The 27,427-nt window shown below is 35.9% G+C and overlaps 3 protein-coding genes across 8 annotated transcripts in view; 2 read left to right on the plus strand and 1 right to left on the minus strand.

Annotated features, from left to right (window-relative positions):
- The window catches only part of ftz-f1 (ftz transcription factor 1), a 78,642-nt gene extending 71,982 nt beyond the window's left edge, over positions 1-6,660 (plus strand). For all 6 annotated transcript variants that reach the window (XM_066295213.1, XM_066295214.1, XM_066295216.1 and 3 more), the window contains one exon: positions 930-6,660. In XM_066295213.1, the coding sequence (XP_066151310.1) occupies positions 930-1,076 (147 nt within the window). In that variant the 3' untranslated portion in view covers positions 1,077-6,660. The remainder of the gene's footprint in view (positions 1-929) is intronic.
- Positions 6,661-10,079: 3,419 nt separating this feature from the next.
- Positions 10,080-19,717, plus strand: LOC136346322 (uncharacterized). Its single transcript, XM_066295395.1, has 18 exons — positions 10,080-10,213; positions 10,268-10,396; positions 10,696-10,818; positions 11,000-11,218; positions 11,273-11,460; positions 12,308-12,410; positions 12,464-12,532; positions 12,674-12,785; positions 12,844-13,106; positions 13,766-13,941; positions 16,251-16,350; positions 17,230-17,484; positions 17,532-17,747; positions 17,813-18,109; positions 18,160-18,337; positions 18,389-18,506; positions 18,561-18,702; positions 19,458-19,717. Exons 1-18 carry the CDS (start codon positions 10,132-10,134, stop codon positions 19,640-19,642), a joined length of 2,955 nt encoding a protein of 984 aa, XP_066151492.1. The 5' UTR covers positions 10,080-10,131; the 3' UTR covers positions 19,643-19,717.
- A 412-nt stretch (positions 19,718-20,129) lies between these two features.
- On the minus strand, positions 20,130-22,354 carry LOC136346221 (heat shock protein 68-like). The gene has a single exon (XM_066295211.1). The coding sequence runs from the start codon at positions 22,254-22,256 to the stop codon at positions 20,346-20,348; it is 1,911 nt and encodes a 636-aa protein (XP_066151308.1). The 5' UTR covers positions 22,257-22,354; the 3' UTR covers positions 20,130-20,345.
- Positions 22,355-27,427: the final 5,073 nt, after the last annotated feature.

Here is a 27,427-nt window from a genome sequence, read left to right on the forward strand (position 1 = left end):
TGTCTAGAAAAAGGACCGCACGGAATAGAGATTAATGTTAACTAAACATAGAACTATTTAATCAGAAAAAACACCAATGTGAATTCCGCTAACACAACAGAAGTGACTATTTACATTATATTAGGAAGGATATTAAGATGGATAGCCATGCTACCGATCAAGGTTTTGTAGACAAGCTCTCTAATCTGCGTTCTTGTTAGTGTCAGGCCAAATCTCCTGGCTCCCACAGCGGCGGTGCCTTTATTATTTTAGAGCTCCCACGATGACTCTGCTCGTTATTATTAAGAGAGTCAAACTTACTGCCGCCCAATAAAGTAAGGCCAGTCAAGAAAGTCGGCCATTTGCGCACTGGTGCGGGTGCCTGAATACGCCATAACATGTAAAGTATTTAATTCGGAATGTACACAAGTGATTTTATGTGATTCGTGTGGATTTAATTCACCTCACTGGCGGTTACATTTCCACGCTGATCGCATAGAGTATCATTTATACTTACAGCAATCAAATCAAGAAAGAAAATAGCTCTTGTAATTTGATGCAGGGAATTAAGACGAAACGAATGTTCCAAAAAAGTTTTTAAAATATGCATCGTCAACGAGGTGCAATTTGTCAGAAATTTCTATTTTTCTTTAAATTTTTTCCTTCGGATACCTCATTAACTGTTCATTTCTCAAAATTTGAATTTATTGCTTAATTTTCATCTCCCTGGAAGCTTCTGCTTCTGTGCAACAAGCCTACTTCCTATCTTCAATGCGATTTTAATAAAATGACTAATTGACAAAAAATATATCTGGAATTGTTAAGTTATGGGTATTTATTTTTCCATTTATTTTATTCCTCATTCCTGAGAGTATATAAAATTTCGCACAAAAATCGCAAATCCATTAAATAGTTAACTCAGCAAAATACTAAAAATCTGGTTTTTGCAGGATAAATTCCATAAAATGCAAGCCATCCTCCAGGAAATTCACAGCCTGGCTGCACGAGGCGAGGAGCATCTGTATCTCAAACACTGCAACGGCTCCGCCCCCACCCAAACCCTCTTGATGGAGATGCTCCACGCGAAAAGGAAATAACGGAGCCCCCGTCCAGGACCCAAACTCACCTCTACGTTACCATATCCGTGTGCAATACCGGCTCTTACCAGGATGACAGGACACAGTGTACATAGACCATGTAAATTAATGCTGCTGTCGATGACGATGAAGTCCCGTAGTACTGTTGTTTGTTAATTGACAGCGAAGTGACAGTAGCAGTAGTGAGGAGGACGGCCTGGACGGTGAGGTCGCCTTACTAGTTGAGACACAGGAAAGAGAAAGAGGCTTATTGCTAAATAACAGTGATGAGACTTTAGCGGCCAGCCGTCCTGTTTATACTGGGTGTACAAACCAAAAAAATATATCATGACTTGGTTCTTAATCTTTGTGCTCCCCGTATTAATATGTACATGTACAACAGGACAAATTAGGAAATAATGCCTTCATTAAGTACAAACAAGTTCTTGGGGTGGCAACACTGGCGACGGGCCGTTCGCGGATCTTTATAACTTTTAACTTTTTACTTAGTTTGTACTACTTAGTGGCCGCAGTACCCTGGCTCGAACTTTTTTTTATTATTATCTATTTTTAGTGTATCGGGAGATTTTGGCTTTCTAAAAATCGGCCCGAACTTCGATTAATTATTTCTATGTTATTTGTGCGATATCGTGGCGGGTTCGCAAATCTCGGTTGCACAAGTAATGAAAACACATTCAAAATCGTTTTATGATGTACTTTTGTATATTATATAATGCAGAATTATACAAGGTGTTCTAACACCAGTTATATACAAAACGTCTCAAATTCGATGGTTTTCAGGAGTATCTTGATTGCTGTTTAAGTTAAAAAAAAAATAGAATACGGAAACTTAATAAAAGTAACTGGAACTATTTGAATATTTTTTGCGTACAAGAATAATTGAATAGAACTATGAATTTTAGAATTTTCACCGCTTTCGTGCTAGAAAAATCGAACAACAAATTGCGAAATCCATCGAATTTGAGGTACTTAAAATACATATTTCAGAGTGGGATTTTTCACTTCATGCTACAAGCAAATTCATAAAAACGTAAGGCCGGAAGCGTTTCCGCGCCAAGGTATATGGCGTTAAATGCTTCATTTTTTCTATATTTTGCTTATAGCTCCTACAGTTTTTAAGGCATTAACTGAACTAATAATTTTTTGTTGATAATTAATTAATAATAACCAAATAATGATAAGTATATAGGATCGTAGTAAATAATGGTAAAAAAATCATGCACCGCATCATATTGTTGCGCAGAACTCGAACATGGGCGCAAATGCGAGAAAAATGCAAGGGCGAAAAAACTTTTTACACTGAATAGCAACAAAATTGAAATCAAATTTTCCAAGGAAAATGGCGGATAGTGAACAATATAAAACGACCTGAGAAATCACATCCTGAAGTTATTCCCTATATACACTACTATTAGTAAAAACTTGAACGATTTACAGTGTGTTCAAGATACAAGAAACCTATAGAACGGTATAAACATATAGGTTTGGTAAAATTGAGAAAAAGTTGCGCGATTTAATTGAATATTTGTGGAATAAAATAGATCTTGAAAATTACGAGAGAAAAGCAGGAGGCCCGAAAGTGCCTTTACCATTAATTTTGTATCAGTATTTTGGGCTCATCATTGGTAGATTTGAAGCCGATGAGTCTTCTGGGATGTAACTGCTTGATTTTGTTGGGCAATGGAATTGGCTGTCGAAAGTAAAGCATTGTGGCACCCTCGGTGGCTGAACATTTCACTCGAGACCAAAAAAAAACCTGTAAAAGGTTTTATGTTAGTTTTATCATTTGCCAATTAAGGATTTGCAAATCATTGATATCATTGACAATACTATACAACTTTTTATACCAAATGCTAAGATACGTTGTACCATGTAACGTTAGAACAAGTTAGTAGACAAAGTAATCGAAAGTCATCGTAGTCTACAAGTAGATTACAAAAGCATCAAAGTTTTTAGGCTTTGCTTCATTAAAAAAATCTTCACCACTGGTTCATCATCTTTTTCATGTTTTTGACAAAAACAATATGGTGCATTTGGAAGAGAGTTGAATGTCCCTGCTAAATCTGACTGTGAACTTCTCAAATATCTCGACTAGTTAAAACTTTGTTGGTCTTACTATACGGGCGTTGTTTTTTGTGGTTTCTCCAAAACCATCAAGAACGCATTTATTTGATTTTGTGTCTCACTTCGGACGATTTGACTTTTTGATCACTTTCGTATCATTTACTGCGAAAAGCTTGAATTGGATGATGTCAGGCTTACAACCATTTCATAGCTTATATGGTATGTTAATCTGCGACTAACCTTGCTGCTACGAACAACGCCAGTGTTTAGAGTTTCCCCCCACATTTTCTTGTGCAAGCTTGCATCGAAAAATAAGTATTTGACCTTTTCAACTGCAGAGCGATTCATGCTCTCTACTAAGCCATTTTGTTCCGAAGTAAGCACGTTGCTTGTTTGATGAGTGATGCCACACTTTCATAAGAAACCCGATACGGTTTTATTACAAAATTCTCTGCCATTGTCTGTTCCTAGAATCTAGAATCTTAAACCTTTTGGACACCTAGCTAAACTCTTGAACTGTTAAAAACAATCAAATCATTCTGAAAAAACACTTCTTGAAAAATTTAAGATTATGCCCTGCATCTATATCAGTCTCCTTAAGACTTGCATGTAAACCACCATTCTTCTATTTTTACGAGGTTTTGAGATAATTGCTGTTGCATAAAGTCTGGGACATCCTCAGTATACTATTTACTAATTTAGCTTTAGCGGCCAATACAATATTTACTCGTCCATTCAGACTGAATTTACCTACAGAGAGTAGACTTGTAGACAGCTCGGGTACACATAAATCATTTTCAACGGAAATGTGAAACTGCTTATTTTTTATCATAGTTTCCACACTGATATCCCCTTTAGATAGAACTTGCACTCTTTTATTGTTAACCAGAACGATTTCTCAAACTCGTAGTTTGCTGACATCCTTAATTCAGTTTGAACATACAGTTAAATGAGCTCGGGCTCCCGAATCCATAAATCAGTAATTTTTTACTGAAATTTCCGCTCCTGAATACCAGCACTAAAAGCAGCATCACTTGATTTAGGACATCAATTTTTGCAATGCCCCAACTGCTTACAATGGTGATATCGTTCATTTTTCAGGTTAGCATTACGCTATCATTGTAAGACTGACGTCTTTCCTTCCATGCATTTCTCTAAGTCATCTGGGGTGAATATGTTCTAATATTATTAGATAGAGATATGTATTTATCTCGGGATACACGATGTTGGTAAAGTATAAAAAATCAATTGCATGTCCAAAAGCATTAAATATGTAGACACCGAACCCAGAGCGGGGAAATTTCTGTATTAATATGACTATTTTGGGATGGGGCTGTGCCCCCCTGATTTTAAGTACTCCGAAGAGGTGTTTATTGTTTTACAATTCTCATAACTTTCTATCTAATAATTCACAGTGAATCGACTACGATAAATTGGCAATAATTACTTAAGCTTTCAGAGCCATTTAAGATTAGCGGTATTCTAAGAGCTGAAACAAATTTTCATCAATAACGGTTTCTTTTCCATATTTACACATCTTAGAATGCCTAATTTGCTTGTGATAATTTGCTCCTAGAAAAGTCTCAGAACTTTCCAAGGGCCTCACAAATGGAATTTTTACATTTTCTCACCCTTTGTCCACAATTTAAAGCACAACATCCCAAAGAGACTTCGACGAAATAAGTTTTCCACAAATGTTTTAAATCCAGAGACAATTGGAAGTATTTCTCTGTCACACCAGAGAGATAATACCACATGTCCTTTTGGTTTTTGTATATTTTAATGCATTTTTGCATCTGACCAATTGCGAACCTGCTTCGTTCTCGCTATTTAAGCGTGAAGGGAGTGCCATCCCAGCCTTTTAATGCTACACATTCCAAAAAAATGTGCTCCTATGGGATAAGCGGGCATCAGTAGACGTTAGAGCCTATCGTAAGTCGTGTGACTGACGTGTGACTGACGATTTTGTATGAATGCGGTGGGTGAATGGACGAATGCTAATGTTAATCCATCGTCAGTCTCGCTGAAAAATCTTCATTGTTTTTATGGTGAAGGGCTTAAACTAACCTCCCCCCTCCCCTCCTCCTTTTTTTTGTAACGGAAATTACGAGCGCTCTATCGTAATTGTTATTGTAGCATAAGTAAGTGTTCTTTAATTTTAAGCATTAATGCTATGATAACTTTATTTAATTCTTAACGTAAGCCTCGAGTGGCGGGTACTGGGGTCGACTCATTGTTTAATTATCGCGTTAAGGAACCAATTGAAAGTTAACATTTATGTGCTGCTGGTTACTATTTTAAGCAAACAGATCGTTACGTTTCGTTTTCTAAAAAATCAATCAAAATCAAAAACCAAAAAGGAACAGAGCAGAAATTGAAACATCGAAAAGTCACACAAACAGTGTAAAAAAGTTGATTATTGTTAAACCGTACATAGCTGTTTAATATTATATTATATAAAATTGTGATAATGCGCTATTTTAGTAGCTTAGTGGTAGTGTTCGTTGCAACTTGCGCATTGTAGAGCAGGCTTTTTCAAGTGTATTCCTATGGCACAAAAGGATTTACTGCGTCAACCGTGGACAATATTACGAAGGTTCTGTGTATAATCTAACTGATTTAGTGAGAGAAAATTGCAATCTAGCTGTTGGGAATATGTCAGATCTCGATGCGTTGCTAAGGGATTTCTATTTAATAATTGTGATGTTGCCAATTAAAATTTATAATGATTAAAATTCAAAAGTGCGCAACGCATCGAAATTGGAAATGTTGGTTTAAACGTGGCCAGTCCACTTATTTTTGTTATTTCTTTGCATCATGTACAGAACTATCCAAAATTTTACTTTTTTTTGTTTGTGTAGTGTTCCTCCTTTCCTTATATATTTTTTTGGATAACTCTGTGGTGCAACACGATCAGGGGAATTGATTACTTTTTAATTGAAAACTGAACTGTACAGGCGTGTTTCGGGTACAACTATTATAACCATTGTAGATAATTGATGTAAAAAGGCGTTTATTATTATATTTTGAGAAAACAAAGAAAAGAAATGCAGAGAACTATATATTTATTTTTGTACGCCCGAACTGTGATAAGGTACACATAATATTGTTGTAAAACCAAGCAGAAATGGATTTGTTATACGACACACATCACATCACAAAGGAATTTATTTTTCCAAAATTGCAGCCATCACGAGATGCTTCTTAAGCTGTATCTATTAAAGTTTATTTTTTTAAACTGGAAATTGTCGCATTTGTGACGAATTGTGTAAATAAATTAGAGATGAGCCCTCCAAAGCAAAGCGTAGTGATATTCGTCTTAAAATGGTGCTTAGAATCGTTATGATTATTGCCGTGTTACCAATAATTAATTATCGTGGAAAAGTAGAAGCCTGTATCACAATTTTATAGTTTGTACGTACTATTAAAATATTTTGTGTGTAAAAGTTTATCATGTACGGTCGTTTAACACACATACACAACACACACATACACATACACATACACACACACATACACACACACACACACAACTAAACCCCTTGTGTAAATACATAATTATTGAAAAACCTTTCGCATATACACTATACAGATTTGCGTGTGTATGCGTAGGAGATTTCCGGAGTTATATTATAATATTGTTAAGCAAAGAGTAGATTGTTACTGTTGATATGTTTGCATAAATGTACTATATTATATTTTTCTTTTTTTGGGCTTCGCAAGTTTCGCAGAAGGCAGATAACCTTTATTTTTGTACACCAAAAAGTTGTTGCCACTTATTAATTTCGGCCTAACAAACCCTAAAAACTGTCGGATATTGAATACAGTTTATTTGCCCTGTGAATACGGTGGATCATGGAAGCTACAGTTGCTTTTTGACATGAAAAATATATATTTATATGATAAAAGTTCTACACTAATTTAAAAAGCAGTGTGATTGAAAGGTTGTAAATATAATTTATGTGGATTAAAGTGAATTGTTTGTAGAATAAAGTCACTGTCAAATTTACAAAAATATTTTAATAATTGCATCCCATATTACAAGTAAGTTTGCGGTCTTTTTCGGAAACTATTAACCATTATTAAACTGAGATATTACAATTTCTTTATACTTGCTGGGAAGAACTAAGATGAAATTTTGGTGAAACTTGAAGAAGTAAAACGAGATGTATTTGATTAAATTATTTGTTATTCGGAGAGTTATCTAAAATTTGGTAAAATGAAGTTTAATTGGTTTTTTTACACTAAAAAAATTGAGTGCTCCGATTTCAGTGACATTGAGTTCCGTAGTAGCAATACGATAGCAAATTTATTTTGTCGAAGAACTATTCGGAGCTAAATATACCTTTTTGCATTTCTGTGTCCCTGATACCTAAATGCCAAATTTCAAATGCGAATGCAGCAAATTTATTTTGTCGAAAATCTATTCGGAGCTAAATATTCGCTTCGCACTTCTACTCTCCTGATACGAGGTGTTAAATTTCAGTAAAATTGCTCGGATTGCAGTGAGATTTGGTTCCGCAATAGGCGTACGATGAAAAAGTTTCGATGTGCCATGATTAAAGCTTAAATCAGCAACTTCGATTTTTAGGTTCAAAAAATATCATACGTATTACAAAAATAGTTAACTTCGAGACGCAAACGCTATATTTATATAGGAGATACATAAGTATATCGTTTGTTAACCGTGCTAAGTTTTTCATCTCTTGTATATACATTAAACTTTATCTTCATTGAACTTACCTTCAGATGGATCATCAACAACTCTAAACATATACACTATGATTTTTCGCAGCAATTAAAACAACAAATATTCAGTTTCTATTGTATAATTTTATAATTTTACGGGTCATCATACATACGGTCAAATCATACACTGACAAATACAAGAAACTTTAAAATGTATCAATATTCTTTACCTATTTAGAGAGTTTTATTAAATTCCTCTAATTTTTTAAATAAATATAATTCAAAAGTTGAAATTTCGGAAACCACCCAATAATATGCCAAAAAAGTCGTACATTTTTGTCTATGAAATAGTCTTCTGGATAAAGGGACACCTCTGATGCTTCGATTGGTTCTGCATATGGCTAGAGAAACAGAAAAAAATTAGATTCTTATAATAAATAATGGAGCATTATATTAATTATGAAAATAAAAGAGGCGTACATTAAACTTCAAAAAGTGCAAAATCATACTTTCGTTTTTGATTAGTCGCGCCAACTATAAATAACACGAAACACTAACTGCTGAACACAAGCAGATTTCTAGTTAAGGAATGCTTAATTTGGCAATTCAAACCTAGATGGCGCGGTAAACAAATTTACAAATTACTTTATATGAATAAACACTTAACTTGATGTAGTGGTGTACAGATGGCGCCACGCCAAAATATTTTTATTGAAAAGGTCAAAATACATGGGATTCTTCTTCAAACTACGAACTCCCCCACTCAATATGGATATTTTGCGACGCTACGATTTTGCTTCATGTTGCTTACTCATTGTCAAATTTAGATATTCAGAGTAACGTATAGTTTAGCATTTCATTTTCCACTACGAGTTTTCTGTTACGGAATCACGTCGATTATTTCTTTGACTTTAACCATCGTCCAAATTTTAACTTTTCAACTTGATCATATCTGAGCAATTTATCACGGGTTTTTATATCGATAAAGTGCTTAGTTGGGTATGATAGCTTTTTTCTTAGGGGAAATTATTACTTTAAAATTGCTAAACTCCTTACTACACTTACTAGAATGTGTTTAGCAGCTTTCTATAATATTTAAATGCTCTTTCAAAGACATGCTCTAAGCATGTTTGAAACAAAATGAGCTGTTTTAAATAATTTGCCTTACTTATAAATTTTCTTGATCTGAGATAATATCAGCTCCCGATCATGTGCGTAAATTTTCTCACTAGTTTTAACCTCTGGTGTCAGATCGAGATCTGTAGAGTTTCGACGGATTCAATTTTTTTGCAGTTAAAAATAGAGCATTCCATTAATGGAAGAAGAATGAAATTGCAAACTTGGCGAATGAGAAAAATCAAATGAGTTAGGCCTAAAACAGAAAAAGAGTATAGGTAAAAGGTTCACGAGAAAACAGACTCAGAATGAATCTGAGGGACGAAAACCTCTATATAAAATGAACGAACTGAAAAACGACAATTCCAAATTAGTTACTGTTTCATCCAGAAATCTATTCATCAAAAAGATAATGTCCCTGGAAAAATTGAAATAAAAGCAGAAAATTAGTTTCGGGGCCCATCTAGTTTCCCTAAAACTTAAAACTAAAGTTTAGATAACTTTACCATGAAGATAACTTCCATAAAAAAATGATACACAAACACTGCCGACACTTTGTCCTTCGAATCAATTTTCTCAATTTCCTTCGAACTATTTTTTCCCTGCAGTAAAGCACATCAAAGATAGATTTAAAAAATGTTTCTGTAGGGAAATTTGACCTATTTAAAAAAATTAAACAGTAGCCAATATTAGATCTCAGTGCGACTTAGAACCTCCTGCTTAGAACCCTTTCCGCGATCTTAAGAGATCATTTAGTGTCTGAACAGTTTGGCAGACACGAAAGGCTCCAATTTTCAATATTAGTGTCTTAGATCTTGTGTTTTTATTCCAGTAGGAAGTTAAATAACCAAAACTCTTTTTGGGAATTTTTTTTTCTCGTAATTCGGTATTTTCCTAATCAGTGCAACCAAGGACGGGAAATCTACCTAACTTAAACATTCAAAATATTCAAGGCATAAATCTAAATAACAATACAACAAATCCTTCCCCTTTTTAATGCAAAATCTAGCAACACCGAAAATAGAATTTTCCAACTAAAAAAGGTCAGTTTTTCCATTTGAATGGGATGACGCTGACTGTTAGTCTCAAGCTAAATTCTCTACGCCACTGACCGAAAAGATACGTACATATAGCCCCCCAAAGTGAGGCTTAAGGGCAGTACCCCGAAAATCGTAAATAAGTGAACATGATCCTCTTATGGATCTTAGCGCTAGTGACAGTGCTGTGGCTAGTAAATTCTTGCATAAGGCCACTCAACTATCCTCCAGGTAAGTACGCTTTCCTTTGGTGAGTTTCGAAATAATAAATAAATGCAATTTTAGGGCCTACATTCCTTCCTTTATTGGGGAATTTAATTTATTATAAAAAGCTGCACAAAGTTCTCGGGTTCCACCATTTAACATGGCTAGAAATTTGCAAAAAATACGGCCCTGTGATTGGCTTAAAATTGGGTAGGATTTAATTAAGCAATATTATTCCATTTTAATTTATACATGGTGTTAAATGAAGTGTGTAGACGAGCTCTAAGTAATAAATCTTTTTTTTAAAGGCAAAAAGTTCACGTCAAATTGATCGTCAAACACTACGTTACTAACTCAGTCTTAAATTTTCGTGTTTTTTTAAAGAGTCTCTTCAGTTGTCGAGATATTTGGGTCGAATTTGGAACAATGCGAATCTGCGCTTATATAATCCTTCTGTCTTAAAATGAGCTAAAGAGTTTCTTTACATATTTAATTAATATCATGTGTAGGAAAAAACTACATCGTATCGGTTGCTGGATCTGAGGCGGTCAAAGAGGTACTGAGCAGGGAAGATTTCGACGGACGACCCGACGGGTTCTTCTTCAAATTGAGAACATTCGGAAAAAGATTAGGTAAAAATCTGCTAAAAAATAATTTGACCACGCAGCACTAAAAGAAACGGTCCGTATTAAAAATGCGTTGACCCCCTACGCCCGAAAATTCGAGGTGAATGAACACTGGTTAAACGTCTTTCTCCGTAACATAGGTCAGTACTCATTCTTGAGGGTCAAACAAGGACAAAAATAATTTTAGGCATTCTTTTTATCGACGGACAAATGTGGAAGAAGCAGCGAAAATTCTCGCTGCACCACTTGCGAAATTTTGGCTTTGGACGCAAAGCAATGGAGGAAAAGATCCATGTCGAGTGCGAAGCATTGGTGAAACATTTGAGAGAAAATTGTGGAAAACCTATATTTATGCACAACGCTTTCGCCATCTATGTACTGAATGCTTTATGGGCCATGATTGCTGGTAATGAGCACGTTTATTGTTATTTGAGAGAAGCAACATACGTTAATTTTCTAGGTGAGCGGTTTGATGATAACGACGAAAGACTAAAGAAACTGTTAAATATCATCTATGATTCTTTTAGAGCTATAGATATATCTGGTGGCTTGATCGATCAAGTGCCCTTTTTGAGGCACATCGCGCCTTCGGCGATTGGCTACAACCAGGTCATGGATGTTTTAAATCAAATGTGGACTTTCATTAAGGTATTGTGAAGAATAGAGGTCGGGTTCTCTGAATTAAAAATAAACCCTTATTCTATAAATTTTCTTAGATGTTATTCGTATATTCGGATTTTGAGCCAACAGGTATCGAGATCGCATCTCGGTACTCCCAGAGAGCAAAGAAGCCTGCATCTGATGAAGAGTCTTCAGAGTGAACAAGCAGTATCGCAACCATTACTCCTATTAAAATCCATCACTTCGGGCCGTTAGGTTCTTCTCTTTAATTCTCTTGAGTGCCCTACTTCTTCACTAGTTGATTTCGGTTTAACTCGTCCAATTCTTTCAGTCCAGTTCCTCTTCCAGTCGCTTCCTCACTCAATTCCTGCATTTATTTCTCAATCAATTCTCTTTTCTTAATCGTTCAACTAAATCTTCAGCACAGTCCTTTTCTCCATAGTTTCCTTTTGTCAACCGTTTGTTAATGTTCCTCAGGTTTAAATGAGTTGTTGGGGAAACAAATGAGCAAAATTATATCAAATTTTATATGCTGAGAATCTGTAACTCTTTTCGTCACCTTTCTTCAGGACATAAGATTTTGAGGTGAAAGCGCAGAAAAATGCTAGTTTTCCCGTTATAACTTCCTTAATTCAACTGTTTCTTAATTTTATATATATATATATAACAAATCTTTATTTCCAGTGGAAAGGGGCCATCGACCCATATGGTCTTTCAGCCCTTAATTTTATATTGAAGCAAGAACCGCGGAAAAATCATTAATCATGCGGGTGTATTTTTTTGCATTTCGATGCATAATCTGGCCTGGTCTTCTCTGAATAACAATTTACAGTACTCTGCACATCTCGCAATAATCTAATTTCACTTTTTTCAGGAAACTGTAGATGAGCATAGGCAAAACGCAGTTTTCCAACCTAGGGACTTAATCGACGCATTTCTGCACTCTATGGAAATTAAAGTGGACAATTCATTTACAAGTAAGATTTAGCAATAACGAGCAATAAAATCATCTTCGTCTACGTTTTTTTAGATGACCAACTCCTGTCTTTGTGTTTGGATTTATTCATGGCCGGCTCGGAAACTAACAGCCACAGCTTAGGTACGTCCAATGATTGTATTAAAATGTCTAAAGTCAAGGCAAGGGAAAGCGTAGGCAAATTCAAAAACCGACTTAAATTGGTCAATTCTCTTCATGAAAACCCCCGCTTCGCCGCCAATTTCAAAAAATACTTCCTTTCAGGATTTGCCGTGATGTACATGACAGTATACCCAGAAATCCAAAAGAAAGTACAAAACGAAATGGACGAAATAGTAGGCAGAAATAGATGGCCCAGTCTGAGCGACAAAAACTCGTAAAGTCTCCTTCAAACACTCTCAACAATATTCTAGTCTAATAAAAACAAATTTAAGGCTAAAATACACTGAAGCAGTTCTTCTGGAGCTCCTAAGGGTAACCAATATAGGTCCACTAGGCATCACCCACAGAGCAACAAAAGATACTAAACTGATGGGTTTTGATATAGCTGAAGGTACACTAATACTGGCTAATTTATACAGCGTCCATATGGATCAGAAAATTTGGACAGATCCTCATGCTTTTAAGCCTGAAAGATTCTTAGATGCCGAGGGCAAAATTTACTACAATGAGGATCATTACATGCCCTTTGGATTAGGTAATGACACGTTAAGTTCAACTAAATTTAGGATTGTTTTAACGACAAACCAAATGGTTTTAATGGGTTCTTTTTTGGCAGTTCGGCATCTATAGCGTGAGTGTTCTTTAGCTCTAAAGAATTGATCTCGATGTTCGGACACTTGTCAATGTGAGTTGCAAATCGTCACTAAAGACTTTTTGCTTAATTAATACTAAATTTACTAATATTTTGGCGGCGAATTGTTTAATTCTAAAAGAGTAGGTCTTTTTGATACTGGAACTTAGAGGCTTTAGCCCAAAAAAATCAGCTAATTCTGATTTATATGCAAATTTCGCGTGTGAGTCGGAAATGTTACTAAACAAACTATCAACTTAGTATGAATCAAATTCGAAAACTTTTTGTTGACAAACTGGAGGTTTATTTTATGGTAGCTACGAGCCTCTATTGTGAGCCATTCAGCTCCAAAAAATGTGAAAAAAGGGTTAGACATTAGTTCTCAATATTGGTTGCAAGTCACAATAAAAAAGGTCTTTCCACTTACTTAATTTAAATTAAATTTTGGGATTTTTCGTGTATTTTTAAACGTTCCTTTTTTTGGCAATTTACAATCTATTCAGCCTCTACAAGCGCGTTGCTGAGGCTCTCATATGTGTAATCATGTATACATTTCTCAATAGGGAAGCGTAGATGCCTGGGAGAAGTATTGGCGAAAACCAACTTATTCCTATTCTTCACTGCAGTAATGCACAACTTTAACTTCGAGGCTATTCCAGAATGCTATCCAGATCTGACTCCAACTGACGGAGTTACATTGGCGCCGCGACCGTTCAAAGCCCGAATAACGAGGCGAGATTGAAGAATTCCTTCAAGAATGAGACTTCACACGTTTTTACATGTGTGACGTAATTTTCGGTACTCTTATTGCAAAGTGATATGTCTAATAATGACCGAATTACACGTGACACATATATTACAGTATTTCAATACACATTCACTACGAGTTTCTATTACCTTATCCATTACGCAAAAAAGATATATTTATTAAATTATATATAACAAACTTAGCTCACTTCAGTGTTTCTGTTTATACTTAAACTATTGGGCGTTAAAGCTGTTAACAGTATTGGATCACTATACCGATCTTTTCTTCTATCTTCTTTCATGATAGCAGCATTAAATTTCCATAAAAGGTTATTTAACAAAAAAACAATGTAGAAATAAACGTATTGTTAAAATAGTTATAGCAAAAATAGTTGCAAAAAATTCTCTCATATATGTGCTTACCAAAAATGTCTTTTTTTCATGTCAAACACTACAGTGCCGTGCATTTGGGATAATTAAGGAAAAATAATTTATTGATAATTATAAACAATCCGATGCATATGGTTATTTAAGAATAGAAACCAAAAGTTTTACGTTTAAAGTACAGACACAACTCGCTTAATACAAACACTCAAGGGACACGCAAATTTGCTTGCTATAAACGATCGCTCGTTGTGTCGTGTCCATTGTCAACATTTCTGATACACTTGACGGGACTTTATGAATTGGACGTTGTAAGCGTGATCTCGTGTTAACCAAGATCTACTGTATATGAAAACATTTAGAATTAGAAATACAGGGAGTAGGTACCGCCTGTGTTCAAATAAAAAAGAACTATCTTTAATTGGTATCCGCCTAGCTTTTTTCATTAAATTAAAATATACAAGTATACTAAATAACTAATAAATTTACAGTTCTTTGATGGTATACAAAAATCATTCATTAGATACGTCACAATACGTTATAACTGTAGCAATTGCCAAATTCCTCTTACTTCTTTCAATTTTCTCTTAATTTCGGCGTTAATAGAATCTCCTTTCTTTTGGAAGTTTTAAGGAGCCTCTTTCTTTTCCGCATTTCTTCGGAGTTGATCACATTTTCTATTCATGAATTTGATACCGTTGATTCCTGGCCCTTTCTTCTCTGCTTTATCGCTTGACAGGTCCTTTTCCCTTAAAATTTGCGCAAGTCAAGACCTTCATTTGCCCTTCTAAAATCGACGATAAACAAGCCTTTTTTATCTCATTTTTTCTAACAGTTTACGAACCCGGCAACTATTTTGTTACCCGTTCCGTTTCTCTTCTTGCGATAAATTCGGGGCTTGTTCGGAGCTTTTTGTTTTCCCGTGAACTAGTCTCCTGACAAGCCTCTTTCTTTTCATTTCTTCTTTACAGCTCACCGCATTCTCAAGTTCGTTGCATTTCATTTCCCTATTTCTCAAATATTTGAGAAATAGTTTCCTCATATTTAACCAAATCTATCTATTAAACCATTCTGATTTGTCCCAGAAATATTTGGCGTATCATGTAAGGCATAAATGGGTGAGTCACTAGTAAAGAAACTTTGAATTTCTCAGGATCTGATAATAAAGACAAATTTTCCATTTGTGGATATAAATCCACTTTTGTAATTTTCCGGATATAAGAGGAAAAAAAACGATCACTCATTAATGGAAACCAGATTCTTGAATCTAGGCAGTAGAAACATCCCTAGGAATGACGTCAAAATGCTTCGCTTAACACAGGGTGCATATTTTCAATGTCGTCAAACAGATTACATATAATTTCGACGTCGTTCTAACATAGAGTTCTACCCCCTAATTTTAAGAATTTGAATCCTGCATATATCCAAAGATGACCCCACAGAAACACTGGAGAGAGAAATTTATAACACACTCAAAAACATGAAAAACAGTTTCGCTGATTGTAGAAAGACACCAATTACCACATCACAACATTAAAACGGCTCATCTTTACAGTTTTATGAGAATAGGGTCCAATTTAATTGACCTATGAACAATCTACCCGAAATGTATTGAACATATTTAATTAAATCTATCAAAAATCCCATAAAATACATGAAAGAGGTATAATTTATCTTATAAATAAAATCACATTCTAGTAACCTCTTCGTGAAAATTACATAACTAACACTTAGCTTTGGTTTGGCAACACCGAAACTCCTATCTCGATTTAAATTCATTCATTTTGCGTCAGCACGTGGTAGTAACTATGCGATGCCGGTCCAATAAATCACTCATTATATACCATTCAAATAATTAACCTCTTTCGTTCACTCCAATCAGCTCACACAAATATCAGATCGGAACTCAGATGATAGAACACTGAAACTATGTGGACCGAAGTTTTGTTGACGATTTTGTGTTTATTTCTCTTCGTTTGGTGGATCTGCGAACGAGACATCCATAAATTTCCGCCAGGTGAGTTTCGGACTTGGGTTACGCCGAAAATATATTGAGAAACTATGATTTGAGTTGTTAGGTAATTGAGAGAGAAGCAGGACATTTCTCTTGTTGGACGTTTGATCCAAGTTATGTCGTTATGTGTTAATATTGTAGTATTTCGCCCAATAAAATGAATACCTTTAGTGCTATTTAATGTGATTATTTTTTCAATTTCCGAGACATAGTTAGAACGAGTACAATGTTCATGTAAGAGATCGGTCGGAGTACCTTCAGACTCCAAATACGAATGGGCGGATTTTTTATATTTGTTAAGAGCACCAAATGTTGTTTTAAATGTGTTTACGCAATTTGATGGCCGAATTGAAAATGGCCGAGCACCAGACATTTTTCGAAAAATCAAAATGGCGCCACTATTCAAAAAACAATAAATACACCAAAGTCGAATTAAACGTCAAATAATCATGCAAACGAGCTCGCCGAAAAGAATTTTTAAAACCGAACTTGAATACCTTCATACGAATCAAAATATACGCCTTTTTAGTTTAAAACAATCCGTTAAAAAGCGTATTATATAGCTAGGTATCCTATTGCCCGTTTCACTCGAAATATTTGGATACTAATTGTTTTCTCATTTAGGGAGAGACGTAAGATTTTAAAATCGAACGGCTGCACCTAAGCTATAGCCAAATAACTTTAAAATATAAATATAAAAAAAACAAAAATATGCAATTAAAATAAGCTTCAAAACAGTAAAGTAAGAAAATTGCGTTCGCCATTCAATCAAGAAATTCGCAGTTTTTGAATTACAAATATGTATATATATGTCATTTATTAAAGTACAATAAAAACGATATTAAATTATAGTAATTTTATATTTACATTTATTTTCTCTAGGTCCCTCATGGAAACCCTTCATCGGCAATGGACCGGAACTGCGACAACTTGCCAAAACGTTGGGAGGACAACATCTAGCCTTCATCGAATTAGCCAAAAGGTACGATACCGAAGTCGTAGGACTCAAATTGGGCAAGGAAAAAGTGATTTGCACCTGTTCATATTCCACTGTCAAGCAAGTGCTCACTTCGGACGAATATCTAGACAGGCCCGACAATTTTTTCATGAGACTTCGGACCATGGGCACCAAAAAAGGTAATAATGAAACAAAAACTAACCAAATTTAAGTTGTATTTGTGCAGGAATTACTGGAGCCGACGGTGAACTATGGAAAGAACAACGCTCATTCTTAGTGTCCCATCTTCGTGCCCTGGGTTTCGGCAAAAGCGAGATGGAGCAGATGGTGAAGAAAGAAATTCAAGAAACCATAGCTCTGATAGAAAAGTATAAGGATGGACTGGCAGTCTCCGAAATTCTGGCACCCTCGATACTCAATATTCTATGGAGTCTCACTAGTGGTAGTTACTTAATTATAAATCACTTATCATCCACTTAGAAATCAAACTAACTAAAAACCTCACAGGAAATAACTTAAAAGGAAACAACCTCATAGAACGTCTGATTCAACTACTCAACAAGCGCACCAGCGCTTTTGACATGTCCGGGGGCACCCTCAATAACTACCCGTGGTTGAGGTTCATTGCCCCAGAAAAGACTGGATACAACCTCATGCAAACCATTAACAGCGAGATAAGAGAATTCATCATGGAAACTATCAAAGGGCACCAAAATAGCTGGACGGAGGGCCGATGCGATGACTTCATCTATGCCTTTTTGACCGAAATGAAGAGAAAGGAGGAAAACCCTGGATTTTTCAGCGGTACAAATTTCGCTCTAATTTATTTTTCATTTTGCTCAGTAATATTGTAGAGGAACAGCTTATGATGGTATGTCTGGATATTTTCATCGCTGGGTCTGCAACAACAAGCAGCGCCATTGATTTCGCCTTTTTGGCAATGATTTTGTATCCAGAAGTACAAGAAAATGTGTTCCAGTGTTTGGATAGCCAGTTTAGAAAAAAAGATCTTAGTTATTATGATAAACAACAGTAAGAATTTATGATGGTAATAATCATATTACTTCTATTACAATATTCCAGAGTTCCCTATATAGAAGCAGTATTACTAGAATGTCAAAGATTTTTCCCAGTGATCCCTGTAATAGGACCTAGAAAAACTCTAAGCCAAACACACATAAACAAATACATAATTCCTAAGGTGAGGATCAATTTTTGTGAAATCGAAAAGTGCAAAATTTTAAAATAATTTCAGAACACAACAGTATTAATCAATGTGCATTCAGTGCACCATGATAAGCAATTCTGGGAGGATCCAGACCAGTTCAGACCGGAGCGGTTTTTGGATCGAAATGGGAATCTTGTGAATCAAGACAGAGTGCTAACTTTCGGTTTAGGTGAGTACTTTAGAGGATCAGTTGCTCTAGATAAAGGAACAACATCTCTATGTTATATTTATTTTCATTTAATTGTAAAATTTTTGTACTCTGTGCTATTCTATTTTAACAATTTCTTGTATACGTATTTTTATATTAAATGGGTTTAAAGGAACTATTGCCACTAAGCTGAAAATATGTCATTTATAAACGAAACTTCGGTTGCAAACTTTAAAATCGATATTCCTAGAAAATATGAAAAACAACCTTTCCCCTTCCATCTTTGTACACTTTATATGGAAATATATGCCCTATATGGGGAACTCATTCGAGCAAGTTGCTTTATGTTTTCAACTCATTCACGTGACGCAGACTCGACTTTTTTTTACATTTAATATATCCAAAATACAATTTAGAATTGTTTCATGACACTGATCAGAACTAACTCAACGTCACCAAATTGCAAAGGTAAAGGCGAATAGGCCCTATGAGTTCTTTAAGAACCTGCTTGTGAAATGGGTTATAGGCGAATAAAATACTGTGATACGCCTAAGGAATTCATAAGTTTTTACTGGATAAGATTGAAACATACAAACAAAAAGAACGTTTTACTGTCGAATTCATCCCGAAGGTTATAATTATTCTAGGTCAACATGAACTATACAATCAATACCAGACACCTGTTGTTTTAATTCTCCAAATCGATCAGGAATTACGACTTAAAATAAAAACTCTCCAAATAAATCAATTCGAAAGTTTATACTGGTAAATTTCAGGCAAACGAAAGTGTTTAGGAGACGCCTTGGGCAAAACGTGCGTGTTTCTGTTCTTTGTGGAAATCCTCAGAAAGTACAAGATAGAGCATAAAGGTGAGTGCAAACCCACAGGAAAGCAAGTTCCAGGCATTCTCATGAGTACAGAAAAATACATAGCTAAGTTTATACCCAGATACTCATATTAATAATGTAATTAGTCAATTTTAATTTGTTATCTATACTTTGTGTCAACAATATTAATTATAACGTGTTTTATTTTATTTATTAGTTTATTATATTTAGTTGGAAGGAGTTTACCCACGTATGGTTTGCTCCCATTTATGACCCTTGGAGGTCAAAAAAGGGCAAACTAAATACAATTTGTAGTGATTCCTATAATTGCATTTCGAGCTTCAAAAACTGATATGTGACAATTCAATGGCCTCCATCCTCAATTTAGAAGTCAACAAATTAACATCAATAATTTTTTCATTACCTCCACATATGTCCACATGTGTGTATATATGTATGTTGCTGCTGTTTACTTGATTTTCAATAAATTAACGGAACTAAAAATAGACGTGTACAGAATAATTATCAACAAAATGCTTTTCAAATGGATAATTTAAATAATAGATTTATTATTTTATATAGATATAAATTTATTATCTAGACATAATTCTTGAAATGACGTTAATCATCAATAACTTTATTGTTCTTTTTAATAAATATAATCACAAGAGAAATTATCTTAAAATATCTTAAAATGTTAATAATAACTTAAGAGACAGTTATTAAATGCATATCTCTTCTGATCTAGCTTTTAGTAAACACATACTAAAATACAAAAATATACCTAATATGTTGTGCTAATATGACTCATAATTTATAGTGGTTTCAACAAATGATTTAGTCGACTTCTTCTACAGTGGGTCCTCCGCTATGCTGCTGAGCTCCCCCAGTAAAATTGCCCTGCTGTGCGCCTCCCCCATACAGTTTTGACATAATGGGGCTGCACACTTTCTGCAACTCCTTCTGCTTGTCCTCAAACTCCTCTTTTTCGGCCAAGGTGTTGGTATCCAGCCACTTTAAAGCCTCAGAACACTCTCTCTCTATTATGGCCTTATCTTCAGGACTCATTTTGCCTCCATTCTCCTCTGTTGCTTGTTTAACTTGGAAAATATATCCTTCAAGGGCATTCTTGGAGGACACTTTTTGGCGTTGCTTTTCATCCTCATCTTTGTACCTCTCAGCCTCAGAAAGCATTCTATCGATGTCTGCTTGGGAGAGACGACCCTTGTCGTTTTTAATGGTGATGTTTCTCTCTCTTCCGGAGCTGCTATCTTTAGCTGAAACATTGAGGATGCCATTGGCGTCCAGGTCAAAAGTGACTTCAATTTTTGGAACACCACGAGGAGCCGGAGGGATGCCGGTGAGGTCAAAAGTTCCCAGTAGGTTGTTGTCTTTGGTCATTGCCCTTTCTCCTTCGAAAACTTGAACAGTTACTGCAGGCTGATTGTCAGAGTAGGTGGTAAAAGTTTGAGTTTGTTTACAAGGGATTCTAGAGTTGCGCTCTATGATCTTAGTCATCACCCCGCCAGCAGTTTCAATTCCCAACGAGAGAGGGGCTACATCCACTAACAAGACATCTTGGATTTTAGAATCAGTTTCTCCACTCAAAACTGCTGCTTGAACTGCAGCCCCATATGCTACAGCTTCATCAGGATTAATGCTGAGATTTAACTGCTTGCCATTGAAGAAAGTCTGCAATAATTGTTGAATTTTTGGAATCCTTGTAGATCCTCCAACTAGAACAATATCGTGTATAGCTCCTTTATCCATTTTGGCATCAGTGAGAGCCTTTTCAACAGGCTGCAGAGTCCCTCGGAATAAATCAGAACAAAGCTCTTCAAATCTAGCTCTGGAGATCTTGGTATAAAAATCAACACCTTCATACAAAGCATCAATTTCTAAAGTGGCTTCAGCGCTTGAAGACAAAGATCTCTTTGCTCTTTCAGCTGCTGTTCTCAACCTCCTTAAAGCTCTGGGGTTGCCTTTAAGGTCTTTCTTAAATTTTCTTTGGAACTCATCAGCAAAGTGGGTCACTAGGCGGTTATCAAAGTCTTCTCCTCCAAGATGAGTGTCACCAGCAGTGGATTTCACCTCAAACAATGAGCCTTCATCAATGGTGAGGATTGAGACATCAAAAGTACCTCCTCCAAGATCAAAAATCAGCACATTTTTTTCTCCTTTCAAGTTTTTGTCTAGGCCATAAGCCAAGGCAGCTGCAGTAGGCTCGTTGATAATTCTCATCACGTTCAATCCTGCAATAACTCCTGCGTCCTTAGTGGCTTGCCTTTGTGAGTCATTGAAGTAGGCCGGTACAGTAATAACTGCATCCTTAATGGTTTGTCCCAAATAAGCCTCTGCAGTCTCTTTCATCTTGGTCAAAACCATAGAGCTAATTTCTTCGGGAGCAAACTTCTTTACTTCTCCCTTGTACTCCACTTGGATCTTCGGTTTGCCACCATCACTCAGAACTTTAAAGGGCCAGTGCTTGATGTCCTGTTGGATTTTCGAGTCATCGTATCTGCGGCCAATCAACCTTTTAGCATCGAAAACGGTGTTTGAAGGATTCATGGCCACTTGGTTCTTCGCAGCATCTCCAATGAGACGCTCAGTATCCGTGAAAGCCACATAACTGGGAGTTGTTCTGTTCCCTTGATCATTGGCGATGATCTCTACTTTTCCATGCTGCCACACACCCACACAAGAGTATGTGGTGCCCAAGTCAATACCAACGGCTGGAGCTTTAACCATTTTTGCACTGTAAATTCACTGTCACTCGCGAAAACTAAATATGGTTCGGTTATGTTCTCTACTCGCTCGCTTATTTCAAATTCACTGGGTTTGCCGCCGAACCGAATGCTTTTATACAACACAAATATTTTATCCCGAACATACCCGAAGAGGATCAATAGTTCTAGAAATTACCAGAGTGCGCGTGTCCCAAAATAAAACTATTCAAAACATTGCTAACTACGCTAGATCCAGATCGTCCATCTCGGTTTGAGAGTGTGAGAAAGAACGAGAGGAACACTGGATAAGTACTATTACAGTAATATTCCGAAAACATTTGTTATTTTCTAGATAATTCCCGTCTTTCTCTGTCTTTTCCATTGATAGTTTGAGCGGTCGTTCGGGTATACGGGACGCTGTGACGTAGATGTTTTATGTTCGCATCCTGTAATAACACTAGCACAATTCTTATGGATAATTAAAATCGAGCAGTACGTGTGAGGGAGCAACGTTATTAATATTTCTTTAAAATTAGAAAGACATGTCTTTCACTTTATTTTATTTTCATTAAAAATAAGTAAATTTGGCTTTTAAATATGTATTAAATACCAATTCTTAACTTCGAATACTTTAGGTACATACCAGGTCTGTAAATATGAAACCGGAATTTGCCTCCAAATATCCCTAGTGGTCAATATAGGTACCACCTTATCGTGTTATTAGGGTACTATATCTCTTATTTACATCTGAGAATGATTTTCAAATCATAACAATACAGGTTCAATACTGCAGTACAGTTTGCAATTTTGAGTATGTCGAATTTTGTGCCTACAAATTACGATTTGCGGACAGCATTGATTTTCTGTTACCACTTGAAAAAAACGGCTGCAGATTCACATCGCATGCTTGTTGAAGCTTACGGTGAACATGCCCTTGGAAAATCACAGTGCTATGAGTGGTTTAAAACATTCAAAAGTGGCAATTTTGACGTCAACAACGAAGAGCGTGGAAAACCACCGAAAAAGTTTGAAGACGGCGAGTTGCAAGCTTTGTTGGATGAGGACGATGCTCAAACGCAACAACAATTAGCGAACCAATCAAATGTGACACGAGAAGCCATTTCCATTCGTTTGAAAGCTACGGGAAAAATTCAGAAGATAGGAAAATGGGTTCCACATGAACTCGATGAAAGACAGCAAGAAAATCGAAAAACCACTTGCCAATTGTTGCTGGCCAGGTATAACAGAAAGTCATTTCTTCATCGAATTGTGACTGGTGACGAAAAATGGATCTATTTCGAGAATTCCAAACGTAAAAAATCACGGGTAACTCCAGGCGAACCATCAGCATCGTCAGCAAGACCAAATCGATATGGACGGAAAACAATGCTCTGTGTTTGGTGGGATAATTTTATCGGTGGATCGTGAACATAAAGAAAAATAATTATTTATTTTATAAATAATTTATTGTTCAATGGATTACGATCTGAATATATTGAGTTGATTCGGTCACCACATCAGCTTAAGAACTAACTAGGAAAAAACATGCTCGTTTTGAGCCCCTCCCCGAAAATACCATCGTTAGCCAGACTAATAAATCTGTTGGTCTATGTTATGACTGCAACCAACAAACCCATGTAAGATCCGAATCTCCCTCGGCATCCCTAACATTAGCCTAAGACAATTTATGGTCTTCTAAACGTAACACTCGGTCATAGAATTATGTATATGTTTATACCATCAAGGCAATAAGCCTTTATGGGGTGATCATATAACTCTTCCCTCCTTAAGCCTGAGAAAAAGGGGCTTTTTCGAAGGAATCGAGTTTTATGTCCATCTTTACAGTTTGTTTTTTTCCTTAAGATAAAATATATGATTAGTATAAATATTATAAAAATTATGAAAATTATTAAAGTTATAAATATACCGAAGTCTCCAATTTCGGAGTTTGGCAATGGGTGGATGGTTTGAGAATAGTGTCAACAGATTTTTATCGAGAGCATTGGAAGAAGACTAGTTCAGGAGAATTGGGTAATGAGGGATTAGATAATTCTTTGATTTTGAATTAGGCTCACGCTAGTAAGGATGAGAGCATCGGGATGAACGTTATTGTTTCTGTAATCAAGATCGTCTTTTAACGTTCTGTGGGTGTCTTTGGGCTTTGAAAGTGACTATTTTGTATTTAGGTTGTAATTTGGGATTCAGTTTTTTTGGAGTTGATATTAGTTGCTTGGTTTCCTCGGGAATTTCGGGATCATCTTCGCGGTTTTTGTTTAACTTTCCTAGTATTTTTGCCTTTTTCGCGCTTAATTTCACATTAATGGAATTGTTGAGTTCTTGGAAGATTTGGGATAGGTCATGTATGTAGTCAGTCTGTAGCTGATTTAGAGTTTTATCGAAATTTAGTTGGTAGTTCAGGTTTCCTTTTATAATTTGGAAGGGAGTGTAGTCGTGAGAAGAATGGATGCTGTTGTTGTAACTTAGAAGGGCAATGTCCAATAGTTCTTGAATGGTTTTCGAGCGGTGGCTACTTCTTAAGGCAACAAGCCCTTCTTTTAAGGTTGAGTGGAACCGTTCTATAGGAGAATTTGAATTTGGATTGTAAGGTGTCGTGAAATGTAATTCGATTTTGTATGTTTTGCATAGATCCTGAACTAAATTGTTTTTAAAAGTTCTTCCATTATCAGTAGTGATCTTTGAGGGCGTTCCATGGTGCGAGAAAAATTTAATTAAGTTTTGACAAGTTTCTATAGAGGTTTCGTTAGTGGGATAGGCAGATGCAAATTTTGAAAAGTTATCTATTATGGTTAAATATTTTTGTCCGGATATCGAATATGTGTCTATGTAAATATGCTCAAAGGGTCGAGAACCGGTCGGTGTAGGTTTCAATATGACTTTATATGGGTGTCTGTCGTATTTCGTTTTTTGACAAATATCACACGTGTTGATGAAGTCTATAACGTTCTTTTCTAGGCTGGGCCAGTAATATACTTGCTTTATGTTTTTGATATTTTCAGTAATTCCTCTATGTGTTGTCTTAGTTGTGTGATATCTTTCGATTATTTCAGCTTGATCGTCAGGATTAGTGACATCTTCTAACAAGGTATTAGAGATCACGAGGGTATAAGAGTTGTTCTGGAATGTTTCCCGAAAAATTTTCAATATTATCGGTTCGAGTTCTTTTGAAGGGAAATGTAAACAGTAAGTATCGGGGGACAGGTGTTGTACAAAAAGTTCTTGAATTTCCTCTGTTGCCGGATTTTTATTTATAAAAAGGACCAGTCTTCTTTTCGTTTTGAATAGTTCGGTTCTCGTGATGTAAGGTTTTTGACTTTCTGTCCACTTAAAAATTAGCTGATTTTTATAAGTATTAATACTTTTATTCACGTAGGGTGCTCCCAATATGGGATTTTCATAAGATGTATGGATGGTATCGGTCTCTGGGTCAATGTTTTCTTTTACTTCAGGCCTCTCGGGGATGTAAACATCTTCGTCAGCTGTTTCTGTGCTCTCGGTTCTTGTGCTTAGCTTACCGAGTTTTTCCTTAGGTGGTTTTATTTGAATGTCCGAGACTACGGTAATCTTTTGTTTTTTTTTAGTTTTTGTAGGGGTTTCGAATAAGTTTTCCTGTGTTTCGAAAAAATGTTTAATCCTGTCGTGCCACAGATACTGATCCTCATCGGTCCTTTTTTTTTCGACATCAGTCGATACATGTGTATGTGATGGTTCCGTTTCTAGAAGATTTATTTCTTTAGACGGGCGTGAAAGGGCGTCTGCATTTGAATTTTTCGAACCTTTTTTGTACTGAATTGTATAATCATATTCTTGTAGTTTCAATCTCCATCGCACTAATTTAGAATTGGGTTCTTTTATAGAGAATAACCACTGGAGAGGTTTATGATCGGTAATTATGGTAAATTTAGTGCCGAATAGATAAGGCCTGAAATACTTTGTAGCCCAAACAATGGCTAAAAGCTCTTTTTCGATAGTGGAGTAATTACATTCTGCGTTATTAAGGGTTCTACTCGCGTAGGCGATGGGTAGGTCTTTTCCTATGGGTCCTTGTGATAGTATAGCACCGATTGCGTAGTCTGATGCGTCTGTCGTGAGTATAAAAGGTTTGGTAAAGTCGGGATGGCATAGAATAGGATCGTTCATTAAAATTTCTTTGCAAAGATTGAAGGCATCTGTGAATTGCTTATTGTGCGTTATTTTAATATTCTTCTTTAAACATTGTGTTAAAGGTTTGGTAATTTTGGCAAAATTTTTTATGAACTTCCTATAATAACCAATTAGGCCAAGAAATGATTTAATGTCCTTGGGGGTCCTGGGAATAGGAAAGTTTCGTATGGCGATTACCTTTTTCGGATTTGGTTTGATTCCGTCAGGAGTTACAACGTGGCCCAAAAATTCGACGGTTTTCTTTAGGAATTCAGATTTATCCAGCTGAATTTTAAGGTTACTTGAGATAAGACGATCAAAGACTAGTTTCAAGGAGTTTAAATGTTCTTGCAAACTGGTGGAATAGATGATAATGTCGTCCATGTATACAAGGCAGATTTTCCCTTGTAGTCCACGTAAAACATTATCCATTGCACGTTGAAAGGTGGAAGGCGCGTTCTTTAAGCCAAAGGGCATTCGAGTAAATTCGTAATGTCCGTTCTCTGCGTTGAACGCGGTCTTCTCTATGCTATCAGAATCCATCTCAATTTGATGGAAACCACTGGCTAAATCAAGCGTCGTAAAGTATTGACATTTACCCAGTTTGTCTAAAATATCTGTAATATTTGGCAGGGGATATCTGTCGTCGGTTGTCTTTTCGTTAAGTTTGCGGTAGTCAATGACTAGTCTCCATTTTCGTTTGCCGGATGCATCTATTTTTTTTGGAACTATCCAAACTGGGGAGCTCCATGGAGAGTTCGAAGGTCTTATGATCTTGTCTAGTAACATTTGGTTGATTTGACTATGTATTTCCTCTTTGTGAATGTATGGATACCTGTAATTTTTTGCATGGACTGGTATCTCATCCGTTGTTCTGATGACATGTTTCACTTGATTTGTGAAAGTCAAAGGAGTATTTGGCTTGTATAAGACTCGATTATATTTCTTTAATAATTTCATTAGTTCAGTTCGTTCTTCCGAATTCAACTGTTCGACTCGAACTAAAGATTTATACTCAATTTCCTCATGCTG

Source organism: Euwallacea fornicatus, chromosome 22 (genome assembly GCF_040115645.1).
Source record: "Euwallacea fornicatus isolate EFF26 chromosome 22, ASM4011564v1, whole genome shotgun sequence".
NCBI classification, from domain to species: Eukaryota; Metazoa; Arthropoda; class Insecta; order Coleoptera; family Curculionidae; genus Euwallacea; species Euwallacea fornicatus.

Excerpts from the sequence above, each read along its gene's own strand:
- LOC136346221 (XM_066295211.1), bottom strand. The coding sequence starts at position 22,256 with ATGGTTAAAGCTCCAGCCGTTGGTATTGACTTGGGCACCACATACTCT.
- LOC136346322 (XM_066295395.1), top strand. The coding sequence starts at position 10,132 with ATGATCCTCTTATGGATCTTAGCGCTAGTGACAGTGCTGTGGCTAGTA. Across the intron at positions 10,819-10,999 it reads AACATTCGGAAAAAGATTAG|GCATTCTTTTTATCGACGGA; the intron begins GTAAAAATCTGC and ends AAATAATTTTAG. Across the intron at positions 18,507-18,560 it reads ACAAATACATAATTCCTAAG|AACACAACAGTATTAATCAA; the intron begins GTGAGGATCAAT and ends AAATAATTTCAG.